Source organism: Aythya fuligula, chromosome 5 (genome assembly GCF_009819795.1).
Source record: "Aythya fuligula isolate bAytFul2 chromosome 5, bAytFul2.pri, whole genome shotgun sequence".
Classification (NCBI taxonomy): Eukaryota; Metazoa; Chordata; class Aves; order Anseriformes; family Anatidae; genus Aythya; species Aythya fuligula.
In genome coordinates this window covers 6,120,700-6,140,709 of record NC_045563.1, presented here as the reverse complement: position 1 = coordinate 6,140,709, position 20,010 = coordinate 6,120,700, and the positions used below count along the sequence as shown (strand labels likewise).

General features: G+C 48.2%; 2 protein-coding genes across 2 annotated transcripts in view; one reads left to right on the top strand and one right to left on the bottom strand.

Annotated features, from left to right (window-relative positions):
• MNAT1 (MNAT1 component of CDK activating kinase) overlaps positions 1–4,896 on the bottom strand; it is a 119,186-nt gene extending 114,290 nt beyond the window's left edge. The window contains exon 1 of the mRNA XM_032188535.1: positions 4,792–4,896. Within this exon, the coding sequence (XP_032044426.1) occupies positions 4,792–4,880 (89 nt within the window). The 5' untranslated portion in view covers positions 4,881–4,896. The remainder of the gene's footprint in view (positions 1–4,791) is intronic.
• A 957-nt stretch (positions 4,897–5,853) lies between these two features.
• On the top strand, positions 5,854–12,356 carry SIX4 (SIX homeobox 4). The gene is made up of 3 exons (XM_032188144.1): positions 5,854–6,786; positions 8,303–8,994; positions 11,514–12,356. Exons 1-3 carry the CDS (start codon positions 5,897–5,899, stop codon positions 12,308–12,310), a joined length of 2,379 nt encoding a protein of 792 aa, XP_032044035.1. The 5' UTR covers positions 5,854–5,896; the 3' UTR covers positions 12,311–12,356.
• Positions 12,357–20,010: the final 7,654 nt, after the last annotated feature.

Sequence of the window (20,010 nt, the reverse complement as noted above, 5' to 3'; positions counted from 1 at the left end):
AGCACACCGGCCCCTGCTCCGCCACCAGCGGCCACATTCCTCAGCCCCTCCGGCCACTGGGAACTCAGCAGGGAGGAGGAAGGCTCCGAGCTGCTCCGACACAGAGTAAAGCTTCCTGAATGTATGCAAAGGATGGAAAAGAAGAAATGCTGATTGCATATATAGGTCCTGAGATGCAGAATGAATTTGTTGGCAGGGTTTAGGGTACAGTAAAAGAGAGATGGGAAGCCAAAACAGGTCCTGTAACACATCGTACCTACTCCACAGCCCCAGATCTGAGAGATTTAAATGGACAAAGCAGGGAAGGGGAGAAGAATGAGGAGCAGGATCGCCAAAGCACAGCACTTCAGAGCAGCAGGGACCTTCACTGCAGGCATCTGTCAAAAAAAAAAAGAAGGAACAAACAGGACACACATTGCCCAACAAGTTCTCAAACACTTTGAGATTAACTTTGTTTATACAAGAGGTGGGAAAAGAAAGCTATAGAAGGAAGGCTCTTGTAGCGTTATTCCAACCAAAGGGGGGGAGTTGGCTAGGAACATGAAAGCAGAAACAACTTGGTGACAGAAAGCATAAAAAGGCACCACTCGCCATTCTTCAGGAGGGCAAAATAAAGAAAATTAACTAAAGGTAAAACAACAAGCTATCTGAAACCCAAAGGAAAGATCTGAGGTGTACTGACAAGCCATCTCAGCCAAGCATAAGCCCTTTAATGACTCGAAATTCAACAGATTTTGCACTTTCTCCGTTTTGTACTACTCCAAGTATCTGAAGGTGATGAAGTGAACAGCACAAACAACAAAATCATTAGGAAAAAAACAATAAAGCATTAGGAAAAAAACTAACAGAGGCAAGACTGTAGGTAATAGGAAAATATTCCTCCAGGATGCTCATGGTGAAAGAGGGAGCAGTTAAAGCAGGAGCGCGTTAACCCACAGCTCTACAGGAAGGAAACCTCCAACAGATAATGCCAAAGGACTCGGGGTGTTTTCTGCATCAGTGAGATGAGCTGGAGCTGGCTAACGAAGCTGCTACCAGCACAGAAGGAGCAGGAACACAAGCTAGAACTGGGAGACGCGTTCGAGCAAGCGCTTCACACCTCCCAAGCCAAGAGAGCAGAGCCAGGACCCAATATCTCGCGCGTATTTATCAGTAAACTTCAACTCGAAAACACAATAAAGGCACTACAGTCCTGCAGGCTCCTTGTGAAACTTCACCTCTGGACTACATTCAGGGGTTACCGCATTAAAAAAAATCCTTGAAGGTTCTCGAAGCTGGCAGACAAAACACTAAATACCCTTTGAAAGCTGAGAAAGGCAGTTATCAAAGATCAGCTCTGCTCTCCACATCAAGTCTGAAGAAGGGCAGAAGCACCTACCTGTACACAGCAGGAACAGAGAGCAGAGCAGCCCGGCTTGCCGCCGGTCCCCGGGATGATGCTGGAATAGGATCAGACAAGCAGCTATCTCCCGCGTGCCTCAGATAACGCAGCACTTAGGAGCCAACACGCCGTTCGAGAACGAGCCGTACCAAAGGAATATAACTTCCTGCAGTGACAGAGCAGCAATGTAGATAGGGAAATGCCAACTCGAGGCAATATAGTTTTGATTTAGTGGGACTTTTGACACTTGAATTGACAGTCATATAAACTGAACAAATACAGGACATGCTGGAGTCCTGAGAGATTGCTAGGAGCCCTGCCCAGAGATAAGTTATCGTTATTTCAGTCAGAGAAAATAGGTAGCAAGTGTATTAATGTGGCTCTAATCTTTTTTAAGTCTCCACTACTATAAAAAGTAACTCGAGGAAATAAAGATTATTTAACAAGGAACTTTCTGCTGGCAACTCTGTGTTCTCCTCCGCCTCAGTTTGATTTCTTATGGCTCCAAGAAACAACTCGAACATCTCCCAGACAACACCTTGTCAACAAATTGCGTGTTATAAAACACCAGGACAGAAAGGGTTTGTTTGCTTAAGTTAACAGACGGTATAAAGCTGGGACAACTGCAAGCACTTTGATGGACGGGCTCAGAACCTAAAGTCACGTGAAGCAAGTGCAAAAACTCATGTGAAATAATGTACAGTTTGATAAAGCAAACAGGTAGGAGCAGTCAGCTGCTTACCGACTTGGAAAGCAAGGTTAAACGCTGCTCTGCACGGAGATAAGCTGTGTGGTAAGGTGCTAAGGAATCTGGGGTTTAAGCCAAACATAAATCAACACATATCAGCGAAAAAAATAAGGACATGCATAGATTCATCTGTCCTAGCGAGATGCATGAAATGCAAGTACCAGATGCAAAGCACATGAAATAATTTTACTCTGCCTGTGGTTCTAAGGACTCTGAGGATTATGTCCATTTCCGAGCACTCCAAGAAAAACACAAACCAAGTGGAAAAAGCCTCGAGAAAAGAAATAAGCTGAAGCCGCAGATGTAAGTGAAATATCACTGAAGGAACAGGACTTCTTCAGTGTGGAAAATGCCAAAGAGAAAAGCCCCAAAGCACAAAAAATGTTCCTGTAACAGAGGCATAACAAACACTTCGCAAGGTAAAATGCATGTTAGGATTCTTACATGCTTAAGTTATAGCAAAGAAATTTAGATTAAGAATTGGGAGGAGTATTTTCAACAGTAAGAAGAGCAAACTATTAATAAAAAGGATAAATTCCCATCAGAAATTTATGTTGGCTCATTTGCTTTGAAAATAAGTTAGACATTCTTTCCCTGTGGCAGAAACGTGGTAAATTTATGAAAGGACAAATGCCAATTGCCTCCTTTTTCCCCTCATACTTCACTTGCAGATGTCTCCGCTGAGCTTCCAGCTTCGAGATCGGTTATTACGAGAACACACTGGCCGTTACCAAGAAATGACTTCCAGTATGGAGGCTTTGTAAGATCATATGGAAGTAATAATAAAAACACGTTAAAGGCGTTATTAAAAGGATATTTCAGAGGGAAAGCGACCCACTTGAACCACATCAAGACGGAGAGCCCTTGATTTCAAAGAAGGTAAAGAAATACAGAAATCCTACTCACACAGTGACTTCAACGCTACCCTCAAGGGTAAAGTGGAGCTTTAAAGCTGTGGTTCCCTGCTGCAGAGCCCCCCTTTGCTGGGAGGTGAGGGTGGGACTGAGAAACCTCATCCGATCCAGGCAGGGTCTGTCTGGCCCTGCACAGACCTCTCCTGGCGAGCACCCTGCAGAGATACCTGGGCTGGCCCAAGCCAGGGCCGCACAGATTCAGGCCAACTCTGGCCTTGGACAAAACACTTCCGAACACCGCAGTGCTAACAACAAGAGCTGGGGGGAGCAGAGGCAGCCCTTGAGCAGCTGGGAAGAAACAAGGAGAGCAAGGCAGGGACATCAGTCCCTAAGAAAATGTCAGCAGCTGGACCCAGAAAAGCACAAAACATGACTCATTTTCTCAAGCAAAGCTCAGCTACAAAAGAAAACACTGAGAACCAAAGAAGGAGAGCAAACTGAAACATGCTGTCCTCTGCTGGAAGTGGCTCTGGAGGAGCTTGAAAGCAGAAGATCATGAAGACCACTAGTCCTTTGATCTTCACTGGAACAGAAGATAGAAACAGCATTTTAAAACTGCACAGCCTTGCCCCAACGCGGCTGTTAGCTTTTGAAGTCCAGCTAACGCTGCACTTCCACGCAGCCAGCACCGCTGCCACCGAAGGGGCACTCCTGCTGCTCCCCTCCTACAACAGCACGGCCCGGGGAGCATCTGCTGCTCTCCCGCGTGCCTTCCCTGGCGGCAGTGCAAGTGCTTCGTGGCCGCAGAGGACAGGATTGGGGAACTGCATTAAAGCTAACCCTTTATTTCACAACTATATATACATACGCATGTCCTCTGTTGCAATCCAGTTCCTTCATGCTTACAGTGGATGGGAGCATAAGGTTAAGTAAAGGTTTCAGGCTGGCTTTTAAATGTAATTCACGCGTGGTTTAAAAACAAGCATCTCAACGTAAATGTCATGGGAAAGACGAAGAGACAACAAAAAGAAAGGGCTGCTACTGCAGGGGGAGGCTTCTATCACATAAACCTAGAAAGAACTTGAACAGCACCTTTACAATTTACATGGAAAAGCAGAAATGTCTCCAGATCCAAAGGTGAATGAGTGCAGGCACGTTACTGAGCTAATTCCTGCTGCTGGCTGCAGCTGATACAAGCGCTCATCTTTGGGGAAAAGCAAAAAGAAGCGCTCCCAACCCTGCTACTACAAGATAAGGTAAGGAGCAAACGACGCAGGCGGCACCGGCTCAGAGGAGGCTTCTCCAGTATTTAAAGCTGCACCAACCCTTCAGAGAGAGCACCGTTCGTGAGGAGAACTGATGCACCAGTAAAGACACAGGTGGGTAGATTAGGATTAGGCTTTCTTAATTATTCAAGCACAGCACCGAACATATTAGATGTTTAACCACGAAGCTCTTCCCTTCCTTTCTCGATCCTGCACCCTCACACTCAGCAGTGTTTCCTGAGTCTCACAGACCCTCACAAACCCCTCACAGACCCCTCAATGCTCTTCAACGCCCCCCACAAACCCCTCACAGCCCCTCACAACTCCTCTACGCTCTTCAACGCCCCCCACAGCCCCTCAATGCCCCCCACAAACCCTCACAGCTCCTTAACGCCCTCCACAGCCCCTCACAGCCCCCTCAGCCCCTCAACGCCCCTCACAAACCCCTCAACGCCCCCCCCCCAGGCCCGGCGGCGGCTCCCAGCCGGACCCCATACGGGCTGTGCCCCGCTCCGAGAGGCAGCCCCGCGGCCGGGCACTCACAGCGTGTGTCCGCAGACGTTGACCATGAGCTTCAGGGACGGGTTGCGGTACTTGGTGGTTTTACACCGCGGGCAGCCCTGGTCGTCCATGGCCGCCGCCGCCTCCCCCTCCTACCCCCCCCCCTCCCCACACACCCCCTCAGCTCCTTCCCTTCCGCCTTCCGCCGCCCGGTGCCGCTACCAAAGGGCCCCGCCGGCCCCTCCCGCCTCCCTAGCGCGTTCCGCCCGGCTCGGCCCGGCTCTGCCTCGCCTTCCCCGGCCCCCAGCAGCCCCGCCGGGCCGGGACGAGCAGGTACGAGCCGCCGCGGGCAGCGCCTGCCCCGCACGGCTGGGACGGGGCAAGGCGGGGCAGCTCCGGGTGTAACGGGGGGGTGGGGGGTGAAGCGGGAGGGGAATAATAGGGGATAACGGGGGGTGAAAGGGGTGAAGGGGGGGTGAAGGGGGTGAAGGGGGCTCGGGGCATCACCGCCCTGCAGCCAGCAGCGGGCTGAGGCGAGCCCCAGCCCGGCGGGGCAGCGCCGCCTGAGGCGCCCTCGCTTTTCGTCTCCGCGAGCGGTTCCACATCTTTATTATTTTGTATTTTTTTTAATTTCATTTCTCATTTTTTCCACTCATTTATTATTATTACGCTTCTTCTCCCTTTTCGCTCCTTTTTAATGCCTTCTCCCTCGCTCCGCCCGCGGGGCTCCAGGTGGAGGTGCCCGTGAGGAGGAGGAGGAGGAGGGAGGGGGGAGGAGGGGGGAGGGGGGAGCGGGGCCGTTTGATTGACGGTTGCCATGGGGACGCGGGAGGCCCCGCCCCCTGGCCGCGGCTCAGCCAATGGGCGGGCGCGGCCGGGGCAGCGGGCGGCGGGGCCATATAGTGTTGCGGCGGGGCCGGGAGTCACGCTGGGGGGAGCGGCGGAGCGGAGCCCGATTGCACGGCTTGGCCACGGCAGCGGTCGTTAATGGTCGGTGCGTGGCCGGGAGGAAACCTGATCGGCTAGCAGCCGGCCGAAAGGAGGAGGAGGAGGAGGTGGAGGAGGAGGAGGAGTGGACTTTGCAAAGAGGAAAAAAAAAAAAAAGGGGAGAGGAGAAAAAAAAAAAAAAAAACAAGGAAAACAAACCATGTCTTCTGCCTCCCCCACGGCCGAGATCACGAGCGCGGTGGAGATCAAGCAGGAAAATGTGATGGAAATGCTCTCCGAAGCCGTGCCCCCCGACGGGGCGGCGGCGGGAGCCCTGAACCCCGCGGCGCCGCCGCCCCCCCCCGCCGCCGCCGCCCCGTTCCCCGTGGAGCACGGCGGGGAGGAGGCGGCCGCCGAGCAGGTCCTGCTCCACACCGAGCTCCTGGCCAGGAACCACCACGCTGCGGCCGCCGCCTCGCCTTCCTCGTCCTCCTCCTCCTCCTCCTCCTCGTCGTCGTCCTCCTCCTCGTCCTCGTCGTCGTCGTCTTCCTCGCAGACCCCCCTGGCTTTCTCCCCGGACCACGTCGCCTGCGTGTGCGAGGCGCTGCAGCAAGGTGGGAACCTGGACCGCCTGGCCAGGTTCCTGTGGTCTTTGCCCCCAAGCGATCTGCTACGTGGCAACGAGAGCCTGATGAAAGCCCGGGCGCTGGTGGCTTTCCACCAGGGCATCTACGCCGAGCTCTACAGCATCCTGGAGAGCCACAACTTCGACTCGTCCAACCACCCGCTGCTGCAGGAGCTCTGGTACAAAGCTCGCTACACCGAGGCGGAGCGAGCCCGGGGCAGACCCCTGGGGGCGGTGGACAAGTACAGGCTGCGGAGGAAATACCCTCTGCCCAGGACGATCTGGGACGGCGAGGAGACGGTGTACTGCTTCAAGGAGAAGTCCCGCAACGCGCTCAAGGAGCTCTACAAGCAGAACCGCTACCCCTCGCCGGCCGAGAAGCGCAACCTGGCCAAGATCACCGGGCTGTCCCTCACCCAGGTCAGCAACTGGTTCAAGAACCGCAGGCAGCGGGACCGCAACCCTTCGGAGACGCAGTCCAAGAGGTGAGCGCAAACTTTTTTTTTTCTTTTTTTTTTCCCTTTATTTTTTTTTTCTTTTTTTTTTTTTTTCCCCCTTCACTTCCCCGCCCCCCATCTCGCCGCCTTCCCTTTTCCCGGCTCTTTCTTCCCTTCGCAAACATGGCGCTTACCTTCGCCGTGCCCCGGCCTCCCCTCCTTCCCCCCTCCCCGTTCCCCCCCACGCTCGCCCAGCCCCAAGGGGAGGCGGCCACAAGGAGAACTTCTCCTCCGGGCCCCCCCCCCCCCCCTCCAGCCCCTTGGGGGGGGGTGTGTGGAAGGACGAGGAGAAGAGGGACACACACACACACATAAACACACACACTATTTGTTTCCTCGTTGTTTTTATTTAAGGATTGCGCCTGACAGAGTTAATCATTGACGCGCGGGGGTGTGGGGTCCCGCTCTGTTTTGAAACCTGACTCGGGAGCGGGCCGGGCTCGGGTTTCAAGAGCCGGGGGTTGGGGGGGGGAAAAACGGGGCCGGGCCCGGTCTGAGAGAAGCCGAAATGGGCCTCGGGGCCTCCGAGCAGCCCCCCCTGGGGAACGGGAGCTTCTCCCGGTTCGGCTCGGGGAAGGGGAAACTTTTATCCCGGTGCCCCCCGCTCCCCGGTGTCGGTGTCGGAGCGGCCGGGGCTGAGGCGGGCAGGTGGAGGTGACCTCCGGGGCTCTGCCCTCCCTCGGAGAGGAGGGAGAAAGAGCAAGAAAGAGCGGGGAAAGGAGGAGGAAAGAGAAGGGAGAGGAAAAAAAAAAGGCAAAAAAAAAAAAAAAAAAAAAAAGGCAGCGGCAGCAGCGAGAAGGGCCCCAAGGCATTTCTCAACCAAGGGCGCGATTGTGCAGCCGCGGCCCCCTCTCCTCGGGACACATCAAAGGGCGGAGGGGGAAGGGAGGGAGCAGCCAAAAAAATGCGAGCCCGGGCGGACAAGTCAGTAGAAAAAAAAAAAAATAAAAAAAAAAACAGGCGCTGCTCCGGCAGGAGGGGCTCTGCGGGTCCCCCTCAGCTCCCCCCCTTGGCTGAGGCAGGGCCTCCCCCGCCGCCCGTGGGCCTCCGGCGCTGCCTGCGGAGCTCGGGAGGGTCGGGCTGGAGCTTCCTGGCCTGCCTCTACCTCCCCAGGCTGCCACGGAGCAAGTTCCCAAATGGCTGCTCCCGGGGCCGCCGGGTTGCTCTCACACGTGCAGCCCCCTTTCTTGGGGTGGTGGGCCCGAGGCGGTCGCCCCCAGGTTGTTTGGGGTAGCGGGCGGCCGAGGGGGGGTCTGTTTATGAGGCTGTAATCAGTCTGTAAAGTTTCACGCCGGCCGGTGGGTGGTTTTGGTGTGTTCTGGTCTAAGAAATCCTTGCCTCGATCTCAGACTGCCTTTAAAACATGCTTTGAGGCAAAGCATAGAAATTAAAAGCGGTTTGGACAAACTCCCCTGACCCATATCGAAGCAAGGCATCTCCTTTGGTCCAGAGCTCACTGGTGTGCCCTGGTAATGCAATGTCATCTCTCCATCTCTTCCCCTAGCGAGTCAGACGGCAACCCTAGCACGGAAGATGAATCCAGTAAGGGGCAGGAGGATTTATCTCCACATCCGCTCTCCAGCTCGTCCGATGGAGTTACCAGCCTCAGCCTTCCCAGCCACATGGAGCCTGTGTACATGCAGCAGCTTGGAAACACTAAAATAGCCTTGAGCTCATCTGGTGTCTTGTTGAATGGAAACCTTGTGCCTGCCAGTACTTCTCCTGTCTTTCTCAATGGTAGCTCTTTTCTTCAGGGACCCAATGGTGTAATTCTCAATGGACTCAGCGTGGGGGCTTCCCAGACAGTAACTTTAAATTCACCCAAAACCACTTCGAGCGTTGTGAGCAACGGGGTATCCATTACTGACATATTGTCGTCATCTTCAGAAGATGTTAAGGACTTCAAACTCCTTCAGGCTTCAGTCCCTAACACAGCAGCAGCCGCCACGTTCAGCCCCAGCAACATACCGGTCTCATTCCCAGGATTGATACCAAGCTCAGAAGTGAAAAGGGAAAGCGTAGAAACTGTTGCTTCCCAAGATGGAGGCTCTGTAGTTACTTTTACTGCTCCTGTCCAAATAAACCAGTATGGCATTGTCCAGATCCCTAATTCAGGAACAAATGGCCAGCTGCTGAACGGAAGCATCGGTTTTTCTTCTCTGCAGCTGCCTCCTGTTTCTGTGGCAGCTTCACAAGGTAAAAGTTTTGTTTGTTACAGGGAAAGCTACAAGAGAAAATGGGGGTTGGGCACACCTCGTATTTCAGGACCTATAATACTCAGGACCTATAATACTTTTCCTCTGATGTACCATCATTATACCTTGGCCCCAGCTGCGCACAGTACATCAAGTACTGTTTTGCGTTCCTTTATAATGTATCCCGCATCCTTCTCTGTGGATTATGCTCCTGGGTAGGAGCATAATTATATATTACATGAGAACCGAGCTTCTTTACCAAGAGCAGGGAAGGAAATCTGGTGTTTTACACTCTTTTTATCTCGTAGTGTTCTCTGAAGCCCATGGTATTAATCTTTACAAATGTTTGTCAATTTTACACGTTTCAGTAATTCAAAATATTCCCCATTTGCTGTTGAATTTTTTTTAATGAGAAAGTTTATAAAAATGAAAACTGCTGCAGCTGGAAGCTGTTACCGTTGTTGTTCTTGTGGTGGTTGTCTTGCGTGCTGTTTTTTTTAACCAAACCATTTCATAAATAAATTTTAAATGACTATAGACACAACAAGACCAAGCAGTTACACTCATACGCTTTCTGTCCTATAATTAAGAACGATTAAACTGCAGGGAAACAATAGGAGTATGTAATAGCTTGTAGATACAAAATGCAAGGGTATTTGGATAGAACTGCCCTCAGTCCAAGGGAAATATGTCATCGCAGGTTCACATGCCAAGTGTGCAGGCTCCTCCCCGAGTTTGCCTTAGAGTTTGTCTTAACATACCATAGAGTGAAGCTTCTGGCCAGGGAGGAAGAATCGTAGGGAATGCAACTCCAGCTCTGGATTGTTATTTTGAAGCAGGTCAGTTATAAAGCAGAACTGGAAAACGTTGTTACTTATTAACCACTGTATCTTTGGTTATGAAAATGATTAAACTTGAATGAATTGCTGTAGTTCCAGGAGCACTACAAGGAAAATCAAGTGGTGCTCTCATTAGCTTGTTTCAGTCAAATGTGTGCAGGGAGTTAATTGCTGTTGCTGTTAAAATAACATAGGAATGCTGAAGCTGTACAGGCACACTTTAAATGGGTACAAAATTACAAAATCCTAAAATGTGGCACTTATAGTCACTGGAAATTACTGGTAATTAGTTTAACCAAGATTAGAAAGCATCAGACATTTGGTCTGAATACCACCTGTAATTACAAAAGCTGTTTAATCCACATGCTCCAAGGTATAAGCTGACAGCCAGCAGAGCTGAGAAAGAAAGTTCTGTCCCTTAATATGGGACAATCAGGGCATAATAAGCCATGCACTGAAGATTTTTTTCCCCAGTGTTGAAAATACCAATTCCCACCGGAGACTGATCCACCATATGTCTAGTCTGGTGCAGAGAAAAGTCAAGAGAGCTGGTTTGCTGCTTTGATTTCTCTCTTTTTTTTTAACATGAGAAGGACGGATAGCTTGCTGCATGTTCCAAGTGAAGTGCATTGCAGACTGTTTTAAGTAAGCTGCAGTAAATGATACGTTATTGCCAGGTAACCTTCAGTTGCCTCACTTTATTCTCCTGGTTTACACATATGAGTAAATCTTTCAAAAAATCATCACGATTGAATAATGGAAATAAACAAGGACCTAAACTATTCCCCTGGTGAGATGCGCCTTCAGTGCTGTTAAAAAAACTGAGGTATCTTCAATTGTACTCTCAAATATAACTCTTAAAGAGCTTTTGAGAAAGAGAGGTGTTTAAAGTGAAGCCCTGTCCCAAGAGCCAGCATATCTTATTTTAGGAATGGTCCTAACGATAACCAAGAAGGCATGCTCAGTGAAACCAGCTTCAGGTCTTGGCTGGCCACCTGTTCTTGCCCTGGTTAGCTGGGACATCGTGTGAGCAGTCCCATGGCTTTCTGACAGGGTAGCTGCTCGCTGGGTGGCTTTACGCTGTTTGGTGGCTAGAGTGGAGTGAGGCTTCTAGAAATAGGCGATGAAGCGAGGTGAACGGCACCGCATCTAAATGCCTGACTGACTACAGAGGCAGCCTGGTAGGAGCTGTTGTTTGAACTTTTCCCTGCAGGTTACTCAGGTAGATTCTGCCCAGCAATAGCGTGTTTTATGTGACGTGTCTACGGTTTCCCACACACAAGTTGGAGTCTGTCACCGAACTATCTTTAATAGCTTTCCATGCTGCTATTCTTAGATAGAAATTGAGTGGTGGCAACTAGTGAGGGCCAAAGCACGTTCATTTTAATCACGTGGCTAGGGACTGTTTGCCCCTTAATGAGAGCCTGAAAGAGACCTAATATACCAGAACCTATTTTTTTTTTTTTCTTTCTAGAAGCGGTTTCTATTAACAGAAGCTTTTATTTCTTCATACCAAATTTTCTCTCACCTGTTATAAGCAATGCTGTTCTGTGTTGCATGAAATATTGGTATATGTACATACCTCAAAGATAAGAGGACCAAAGTGTCTTAAGAAAATGACTGCAGAGCTCCCTGCCATCTGTAATCTGTATTTTCCTCTCTTTTGCTTCCCTTTCCCTAGGTAACGTTTCAGTAAATCCCAGCACATCTGATGGGGGAACTTTTACGAGCGACTCTTCAACAGTGCAACAAGGAAAGGTTTTCTTCAGCCCCCTCACTCCGAGCGCGGTCGTTTATACAGTTCCCAATTCAGGTCAGACGGTAGGATCTGCTAAGCAAGAAGGACTGGAGAGAAGCCTTGTGTTTTCTCAGTTAATGCCAGTCAGTCAGAACACGCAACTAAACGTAAACATGTCTTCTGAAAATATATCCAGCGGAGGGCTCCAGTACCTGGCCTCCTCGTTAGTGAATGTAACGCCCTCACATAATTTTTCCCTCACACCACCCACTCTTTTAAATGCTGCAGAACTGAACTCTGGTATCTCAGAGAGCCAGTCCATGTCATCGCCTGTAACCAGTACCTCCACCGTGATATCTATCAGCAACACTAACTATGCAACCCTTCAGAACTGTTCGCTCATTACCAGTCAAGATCTCTTGTCCATTTCTACAGCACAGCCCGCACTTGGAGAAATAGTTTCTGCAACCGGAGACCGTGTCAGCCACCCGTCTGCACAAGTACATCAAGATTTTGTCAGAGAGCACAGGTTGGTTCTGCAAGCTGTACCCGATGTCAAGGAGAATTTCTTGCCTAATTCGGAAAGTAAGTCAACCGGCAACTTAATGATGCTGGATTCAAAATCCAAATATGTTATGAGTAACATGGTTGACACGGTTTGTGAAGAACTGGAAACGGACAAAAAGGAGCTTGCCAAACTGCAGACAGTTCAGATGGATGAAGATATGCAAGACTTGTAATTTTTTTTTTGCTTTCTGTTTCACTAGATAAGTCTCCTGTTGAGGCCCTAACAAGCACCAAGAGGGGTGTTTGGTTGTGTTGTTTTGTTTTTTTTTTTTTTCATTTAAAGAAAATAGAAGAACATTTACATGGTCTGAATTAATGTACAGAGGAATCTCCGGCAATGGAATTAGGTTGCCGCACTTGGTTTGCATGCAGTATTCTCTTTTAAGCAGATTAAAGGAGAAAGGAAACGCCAGGGGAAGTACCAAACGAATGGGTACAGGTTTGGCTAACTGCTACTCCGCTGATAATTTAAGTAGACTCTCCATAGTACAACATGCTCTCAACAGTAAGTATACACTCCTAACGTTAGGTAGAAAACAAAAATCTCGCTCTGAAAAGGTAGAAACGATGCAGTCATTTTCGCTGTTTACTTCTAGTCCATGGGCATTGAAAAATTTTTAAGAACTCTAGACGATACCTCACAGGCCACTTTTTTGTTGTCTGAGGTTAAGAAACGAAACAAAATCATGAATAATCTTGTAACTGGTGTGTTTGCTTTTTTCCAGCAGACTTGTGTTCATACCAAAAATCTCGCATCAAACACTTACAGGTTTCTAAATGCTACAGCTAGCATTTTGTCAGTGCACCAGAAAAGCATCATCTGAAACTCTAATTATGCAACTCAGAAGCTTTCTCTCCAGTATGAATGTAAATATTGTTTCAGTTCTTATAAAGGAGACTTTTTTTTTTAAATTAGTACAATGGATTTTATTTATGGTTTATGTTCCCTTTTACTTTAGACACAGTGCATTGAAAAGGAAAACGTTTTCTGGCTGTTTAATTTATTTTTATTGTTTGAGCAGGAAGTAAACGTAGTTATTTCTGACAAGGTTTTACTTTTTTTGTAGTTTTTCAAGCAATAGACTGTAAAAGTAAAATGTTAATCACACTGAAGCTAGAAGATGAGCTCCCAGTCTCACAAACCCAGGAGGTCCTTGTCTCTACCCCCTCTGTCTTTGTGTTCAGGGGTTTTTTGTTTGTTTTGTTAGTAATTTGCAAATTAGTTGAACCTTTTTTTTTGTGTGTATTTTTTACAGAATTCCATGTGCCTTTCTTCCTAGTGGCCTTATCTTTGTTACTAAAGCACAGTAGCAGGAGGAATACAAACACTGACTTGCAAATATCCGTCCTCAGGGCCAAATCCTGATGCCTTACTTTTGCAAGTAGACCTGCTGACTTCAGTGCCCCTACTTGCACGAGTAAGAAGAAAGAGTTAAAGTCTTTTGGTCGTGGTGGGTGACATTTACCAGCGGTGCAGGGAGCCAAAGATAGGTTCTCTGCGCCGCGTAAGCCGGGCAGGAGGAGTCGGTGGAGGGCCCACGGGCAGCACAGCCATGCGGAGGGAAAGATCTTGGCTCCTGCCTGGGGCAGATGAGTGTGAAAGGTTGGCTGGGAGGGCCAGGGAGGGGAGTCCCGTGTTTACACGGCCCCCTTGGCCAACCAGCCCGTGTGGGAGAGCTTCAGCTGCTCTTCAGCAAGCAGGCCCCCATCCAGGAGTGCACTTAAGCGTGTATTTATGTATCCTTCCAGAATAAGCAGCACGGGGGCTGACGGTGGGGGCTGCAGCTGCCCGACAGGTCCTTCCCTCTTCGCCCCTCGGCCGGGGCAGCAGGAGCAGGCAGGCTCGAGGCAGGTGGAACACATTTCGCCTTTCCTCCAGAGGAATTTTTGTAGCATGGAAAAGCACATCCTTAAGCTTTAAGAGAATAATAATAATACTACAGGTGTATAAAAATGACATGCTGTTAGTCTTTGTGTTTCTGTTTTATTTGTATCTCTTATTCTAATGTGAATATATACAGTAGCTAAGGCATGTATTCATCCTCACTGGGGGCCTGGTCCGGAGCCTTTGGAAGGCAATGGGAACGTTTTTCATACACTTCCGTGGGCTCCGCATCAGGCCCAAGACAAAAAAACACTCGTAAAGGACAAAAAAAAAAAAACAAAACTGAAAGGAAAGAGAACAGAGGTAGCACATCCCAGTCTGTTTCTGTCTTGGTTTTTACCTGGTTCCGTGGAAAGACTTTAAGGACCGAAGGTTTTTCCTGCACGCCACGAGCGTGGCATGGACATCCTGGCTGTTGTTTTGCACTATATCCAAAGCAGCATGTTTTGCAAGGTATTTTGTGAAATCTCCAAGCTGAGCTCTGCTGGTGAGCGCTGTAGTTTTACACCGCGAGCCAGAGAGTCGGGGGTTGCAGGGAAAAGTGCAGAGAAAGGGAGGAGCAAGCGTGCGAGGCATGCACTGTGCAGCTCTAAGGAGTCAGCGGTGCCTTGCAAACAGCAGCAGCCCATAAGCAGTTGGCTGTCCCCACGTGCACCCAAGCAAAAAGGGTGTCCAAGGCAGGCACTTTAAAGCGGAGATTATCACAAGCAGAACATGGAGCTGTATGTTCCCCTGGCACAACTTCCTTGACGCTCAGGGGATCTCTGCCTGAGCAGGGAATTGGATAGTCCAGAGCTCTCCTCTCTGCTCTGGGGGTTTATCTGAGTACCTTGCTGGGCTCCAGCACGGACACTGTGCTCCCCCCCTCTTCTTCACCTGTAAAACCAAGATAATGATGGTCACAGTAGCCATATCTGCGTTGCATTAATTGATCAACTGTTTGGAAAATTGGAAGGACCCTGTGTTGTCGCGTTAATGGAGAACGTGTGCATGGAGCGAGAGCTGTGCGTGGCTCTGAAGGGGTTGTTCAGGGCTTGACATTTGGTCTGCGAAGCTCAGATTATGTTTAAAGGCAAGCTAGAGAATATTTCAGAGCACTCTGTCAGTTGTTGAAGCAATCAGGTCCCATAAATGAAAAGACTGTGGTGTTACGCCAGTACATGTTACTTTTTTTTTTTTCCTCCTTTGCATTCATTGTGTTACTGAGGCTCTGAATCCCATGGCTTTGCAGCACAGTTGATGTAAAAACTGTGCGTGTTGTTACAGTGGTGCGTATCTTGGAGTGTCTGGTACTTCAAATAGGAAACCTCCCATTCCTTTGGGGGAGCGGAGGATGTACGTAAAAGCAGCGGTTTGGGACAAAGTAAGATTAATCTATTTGTCTTCCAGATATCGAGTAACTTATTTTGTTATTAGGTTTTACTCTTTCTTTCTCCCACTGAAAATAAGTGTCATTCCCTCCAGATGATGCAGGTGTAACCTCATGTTTTCTGCAGGTACATATGCACAATATAAAGACTCATTGCACGGTACAGTGTTTCTAAAATAGATATTTAAATGGTAGTTTTCCTCCTACTGTAAATTAAGGGTTGGGTTTTGTGGCCCTCAAGCAAGAAAGCTAACGGCCCTACCTAGACAGTACACAAAGCCCCGAGCAGCATCTGGGGCCAGATCTTCAGCTGCTGTAAATAAGGCATTGCTCCACTGTTTCCTGACTGAGGATTTTACGTGGTGTTTAGGAGATACGGATGCTCATCTCCCACGTGCATTAATGGCAGTGAGCATCCTGAATCTCACAGACAGTCCCTATTACCCCGTTCTGTTGTTTAAATGAAAACTGTCTATCCTGCGTAAATACTTCTCCTCCCTCCCTGTTACAGATGAGAATAAAGGATCATTTCAACTTCACGTATGTTTGTAACTTGTAAGTCCACTGGAAATCTTACAGGAAACGTTGCCAAATTCTACTACTTTTCTGGTCCCAGACTCAGCTTGGAAAAATATGCTTAAAGTTTAAGCAAATTCCTAAAAAGCATGAACGTTAAAAAAAAAAATCTTTGTTCTTTACTACTTTTAATTAAAGCTGCCTCTATTTCACCCAGACTTTCGCAGAGAACCAGAAATGTACCGAATCACATGCTCTGTCTGGACTATTTGCAGCATTATTCCTGTGGTCTTACCTAAAAGGACATTTCAGCCACATAAACGGTGGGCATCTATCGGCCAGGTCCTCGGCTGGGACTAACGAGCACAGTTCCACTGACTAATGTCATTTCACCCCAGCTGAGAATGTGGTCCATGCATTTCACTGGAGTTGGATCAGGGACGGATTTGGCCCGGTACGCAGTGGCAGCACGAAGCGGTTCACTAGGCTGATACTCAGACAGTTATAACTGAACAGCAACCATCTATCCAAGCGTATACCTCTTTCCCTTTATTGCTTTACCCTGCCTGTGGATTCAGGAAGACGCATTCAGAAAGCTATTTTCCCCAGAAGTAAGGCTGGAAGCATCTTTAGAGTTGTCATTATCAAGATTAATGACAATAATGGGGAGATCCACCACAATAACCGTGGTCAGTTAAATTAAGCGAGGCAGAATTTGGCCCCATGTGCACAGGAATTTTTCCTGTATGTAGATTTCCAGTGCCCGTGCACTTTTCTTACCAAGGACAGACAAACAGCCAACAGGGTGCATCCCTCCAGTTTCATGTGAAACAAATGTGCAGAACTCCCAGGGGCATGAATCCTGTAGTGTTTGTGGTCAAGCAGCATCTCAAATCATAAAAAATAATAATTCTAGTAAGTCCAGAAACAAAATCAATGACATTTTACAAGCAAGGAGACCTGAAGTCTTCCTGTATCTCCTAGCAGTTATTATCTTGAAGGATTTTATATCTTACTTGTATGTTTCATATAATTTAAAACTAGCTTCTTACATTTCTGAACTCAAGGAGGAGGGTGAATCTCCTGACTTTCGGGATTCACGTTCAGAGGATGTTTGTTCTTTTGCTGCATGTACTGTTTGTCCAGAACTAACCAGTTATTTCTGTGATATGGGTTTATTGTGCCTTACAACAAATAAGAAATTTAAGCGGAATGTACGCATTAGAGGAGGGAATAATCAGAAGTCTTTACTGCACTGTTAGATGATGCCGACCCAGAGTGTATCATCAAACGTAGCTGTGCTTAATTACCCAACCAAAGAGATCTAAAGTATGTATGTTTGTTGTACTGTAATAGGGGTTTGTGCCTGGACAATTAAGTGTTTTATTTGTATTCTGAGATGATGTGAACTTATTTTTCTAAACACTATACTGAATAAACTTTATATTTATACACATCTTGTGTAAGTATTTCTCTTTAGATACAATATCTGAGGGCTTTGAATTGTGTGTTAAAAGAGCAATCTAAAGTAGCAACTTTGCTGTTGGTGACTCACTGTGGGGGTGATGGCAACTGTGAACACTTGTGCTGATCACAGAGTTGATCTGAAGCCTCCCTAAGCTAGAATGAGGGTTTCTGTTGACTTGAATGTTGTTTTTTTCAGACCCTAACTCTGCTTCTAAAATATTACATTAAAAAGCAAATGTATTTCTAGGCATTAAATCTGTGTCTCAAACCAAATTTATACCGTAATTAAGAAAATACTACTGCAATAAATTCCACACACTGCTTAGGACTGGTCAGTATTTACTCACAGCTTCCTTGGCAGTGGGTCACTTTCTATATCAGGGTTTCTTTCTGGATAGGTAAATCCCTATTTACTAAATTTGTTGAAAATGTTCTAAAGAACATTGCACTTAGTACCAGACCTGGCTTGGGCAGACTTTAGAGAACAGCCTGAAATTTATTCTTTACCCTCAACACTTAAGGATTTAAATGAAGTATCTTAAAAATAATTTAAAAAATAATAATCCCTGCACCAAGAGCTAGGATTGCCCAGATGCTGTTTTGATGCCAAAGCGAGCAGCACAAAGTTCAAGCTAACTAAGTTGTACATCCTTATTGTTTCCCTCACTGAATCCGTATACCCATTACAGATCCATTACACATTTCCACCCCTTAAATTGTATTTGGCCCCAAGAAGCAAGATGAGGTCTGCAAGATTTTTTTTTTTTTCCCCCAAGAGTTCAGATCCAGTTGGGTGTAGCTATCACATTTTCGGTCACCAAGCCGTTACCTTTCCTCACCTTAATTCACGATTCCTCCGTCTTTCCCATTTATCCAGCAGTGGCACACATCTTGCTCACTCCACAAGCACCGCTGGTCGCAGTCAGGTGGTGAAAGGCAGCGAGCAGCCTCCCAAACTCGAGAGCATCACCGTCCTTTGCTGGCCTGTGGTTCAGCCCACTCACACTGCAGCTGCTGAGATAAAGCCACTTACCTGGGAGCAGCCCAAAGGTAGAAAGAGACAACTGTGCTGTTGCCCAACTCCTTTTCCTTCCCAGACACAGGGTGTGTGACTCAGACCTGTCCGTATCACTTACCTTTGGCATGGCACGGGTTTTCCCTGAGCAGTAGGACTGTAATAATATTTTCCTACCCGCAGGGGCTGGCTGCAGTTCCCAAATACCTGATCGATCCCTGGACAGCAGCTCCGGACGGCTTTGCTTGGACCTAAGGGGCTGAAGCCATCCTTCAGAGAGCAGCTTCTCACCTTAAGCTTGCCCCTGGAGCTCACTGTTGTCCTTTTAGGTGGTGGGACAGAACCACTGCTGCCGGGTCGGCTCCAGCTTGGGGAAATCCCTTCTGGCTCCGCAGCCCCCCTGCTCGAGCAGGCAGAGCGCAGGAGTTGGAGGGCAAGCGAGAAGCGGAAAGTCTCTGCCTATGCAAATGTCAAAATTCTCCCTGAGCAGCCACCCATGCGGTATGCAGGATGAATCATGTCCTAACGGAGCACATTCCTACTACTTTGGAGGGCTTTGCAGATGTGTTCCAGGTCACCCTAGGCGAGAAAACCACACACAGCCATGGTTACTTGTTCCCTGGCAGCTTGTGCGCAGATGGAGAAAGGGGGACAGCACCTTCCAAAGGGTGGGCAGCCTGCTCCCCGAGCCAGACCCTTTTACGTGGGGCTGGGGGATGCTGGAGGGAGGACCAGGGGCTGCCAAGGCAGGAGGGAGCTCAGCTGGGAGAAAGCTGTGCTGGGGCTGACGGTAGGGCTCGGCGAGACGGGCTCTGATCTAGCAGGGAGAGTAGCTGGGAAGGGAGGCAACGCTGAAAGACAGTGCTTTTTATCCTCCCTTTCTGGCTGGGTTTTCCCTCCTGCGAGATCAGAGAGGAATTTTTGCTGCTCTGAGACAGAGAGTGGGTCAGTAAAACAAGACCTTAACAGAAGTGCTTGTGGCTTGGACCGCGGAGGTCTCCCCGCGAGGCTGCATCCCCCTGCCTTGGCGACCTCTGGCTGCAGAAGTCTTTGGGCTGGAGGTGCAGGACAGTATATCTCACTTATGGATACAGATCACATTTTTAATATAGAAATACATTTTAGAAGGAAAATGATTCCCAGAAATAGAAATTCATCTGCCAAACAATGTGCACATAACTGACTTTACACTTGGAGGTGCCAGAAAGTTCAGGAATGAGACCAACAATAAAAACCAACACACGTGTGAAAAATCTACTACATTAAAGCCAGATTCAATAAAAATAGCACCTACTTTATATGCTGCAGAAGCTGGCACGAGCCTGCGAAAGCAGAAGGAAAAAGATAAAATGTTCAGAAGTTGCACACAGTCCAGAGAAATTGAGCAGCGCTGGCGCAGGGCTGATGGTTACTCAATAACTCATGTACAATATTCTCCTGTGTAAGTACTTTAATTCTTCATCCTGCTACTTCTCGGGCAGAAAGTCTCAATTTGGAATGCTCTGGGCTGATCAATAAGCTTTGTTGTTGCAGCCAAAGTGCTTTACGATATATCTTACATTACCCAAAAGGACCCAAGAATGCTACAGCACCATTTTCTTTCCTGCTCTGCAGACTGACA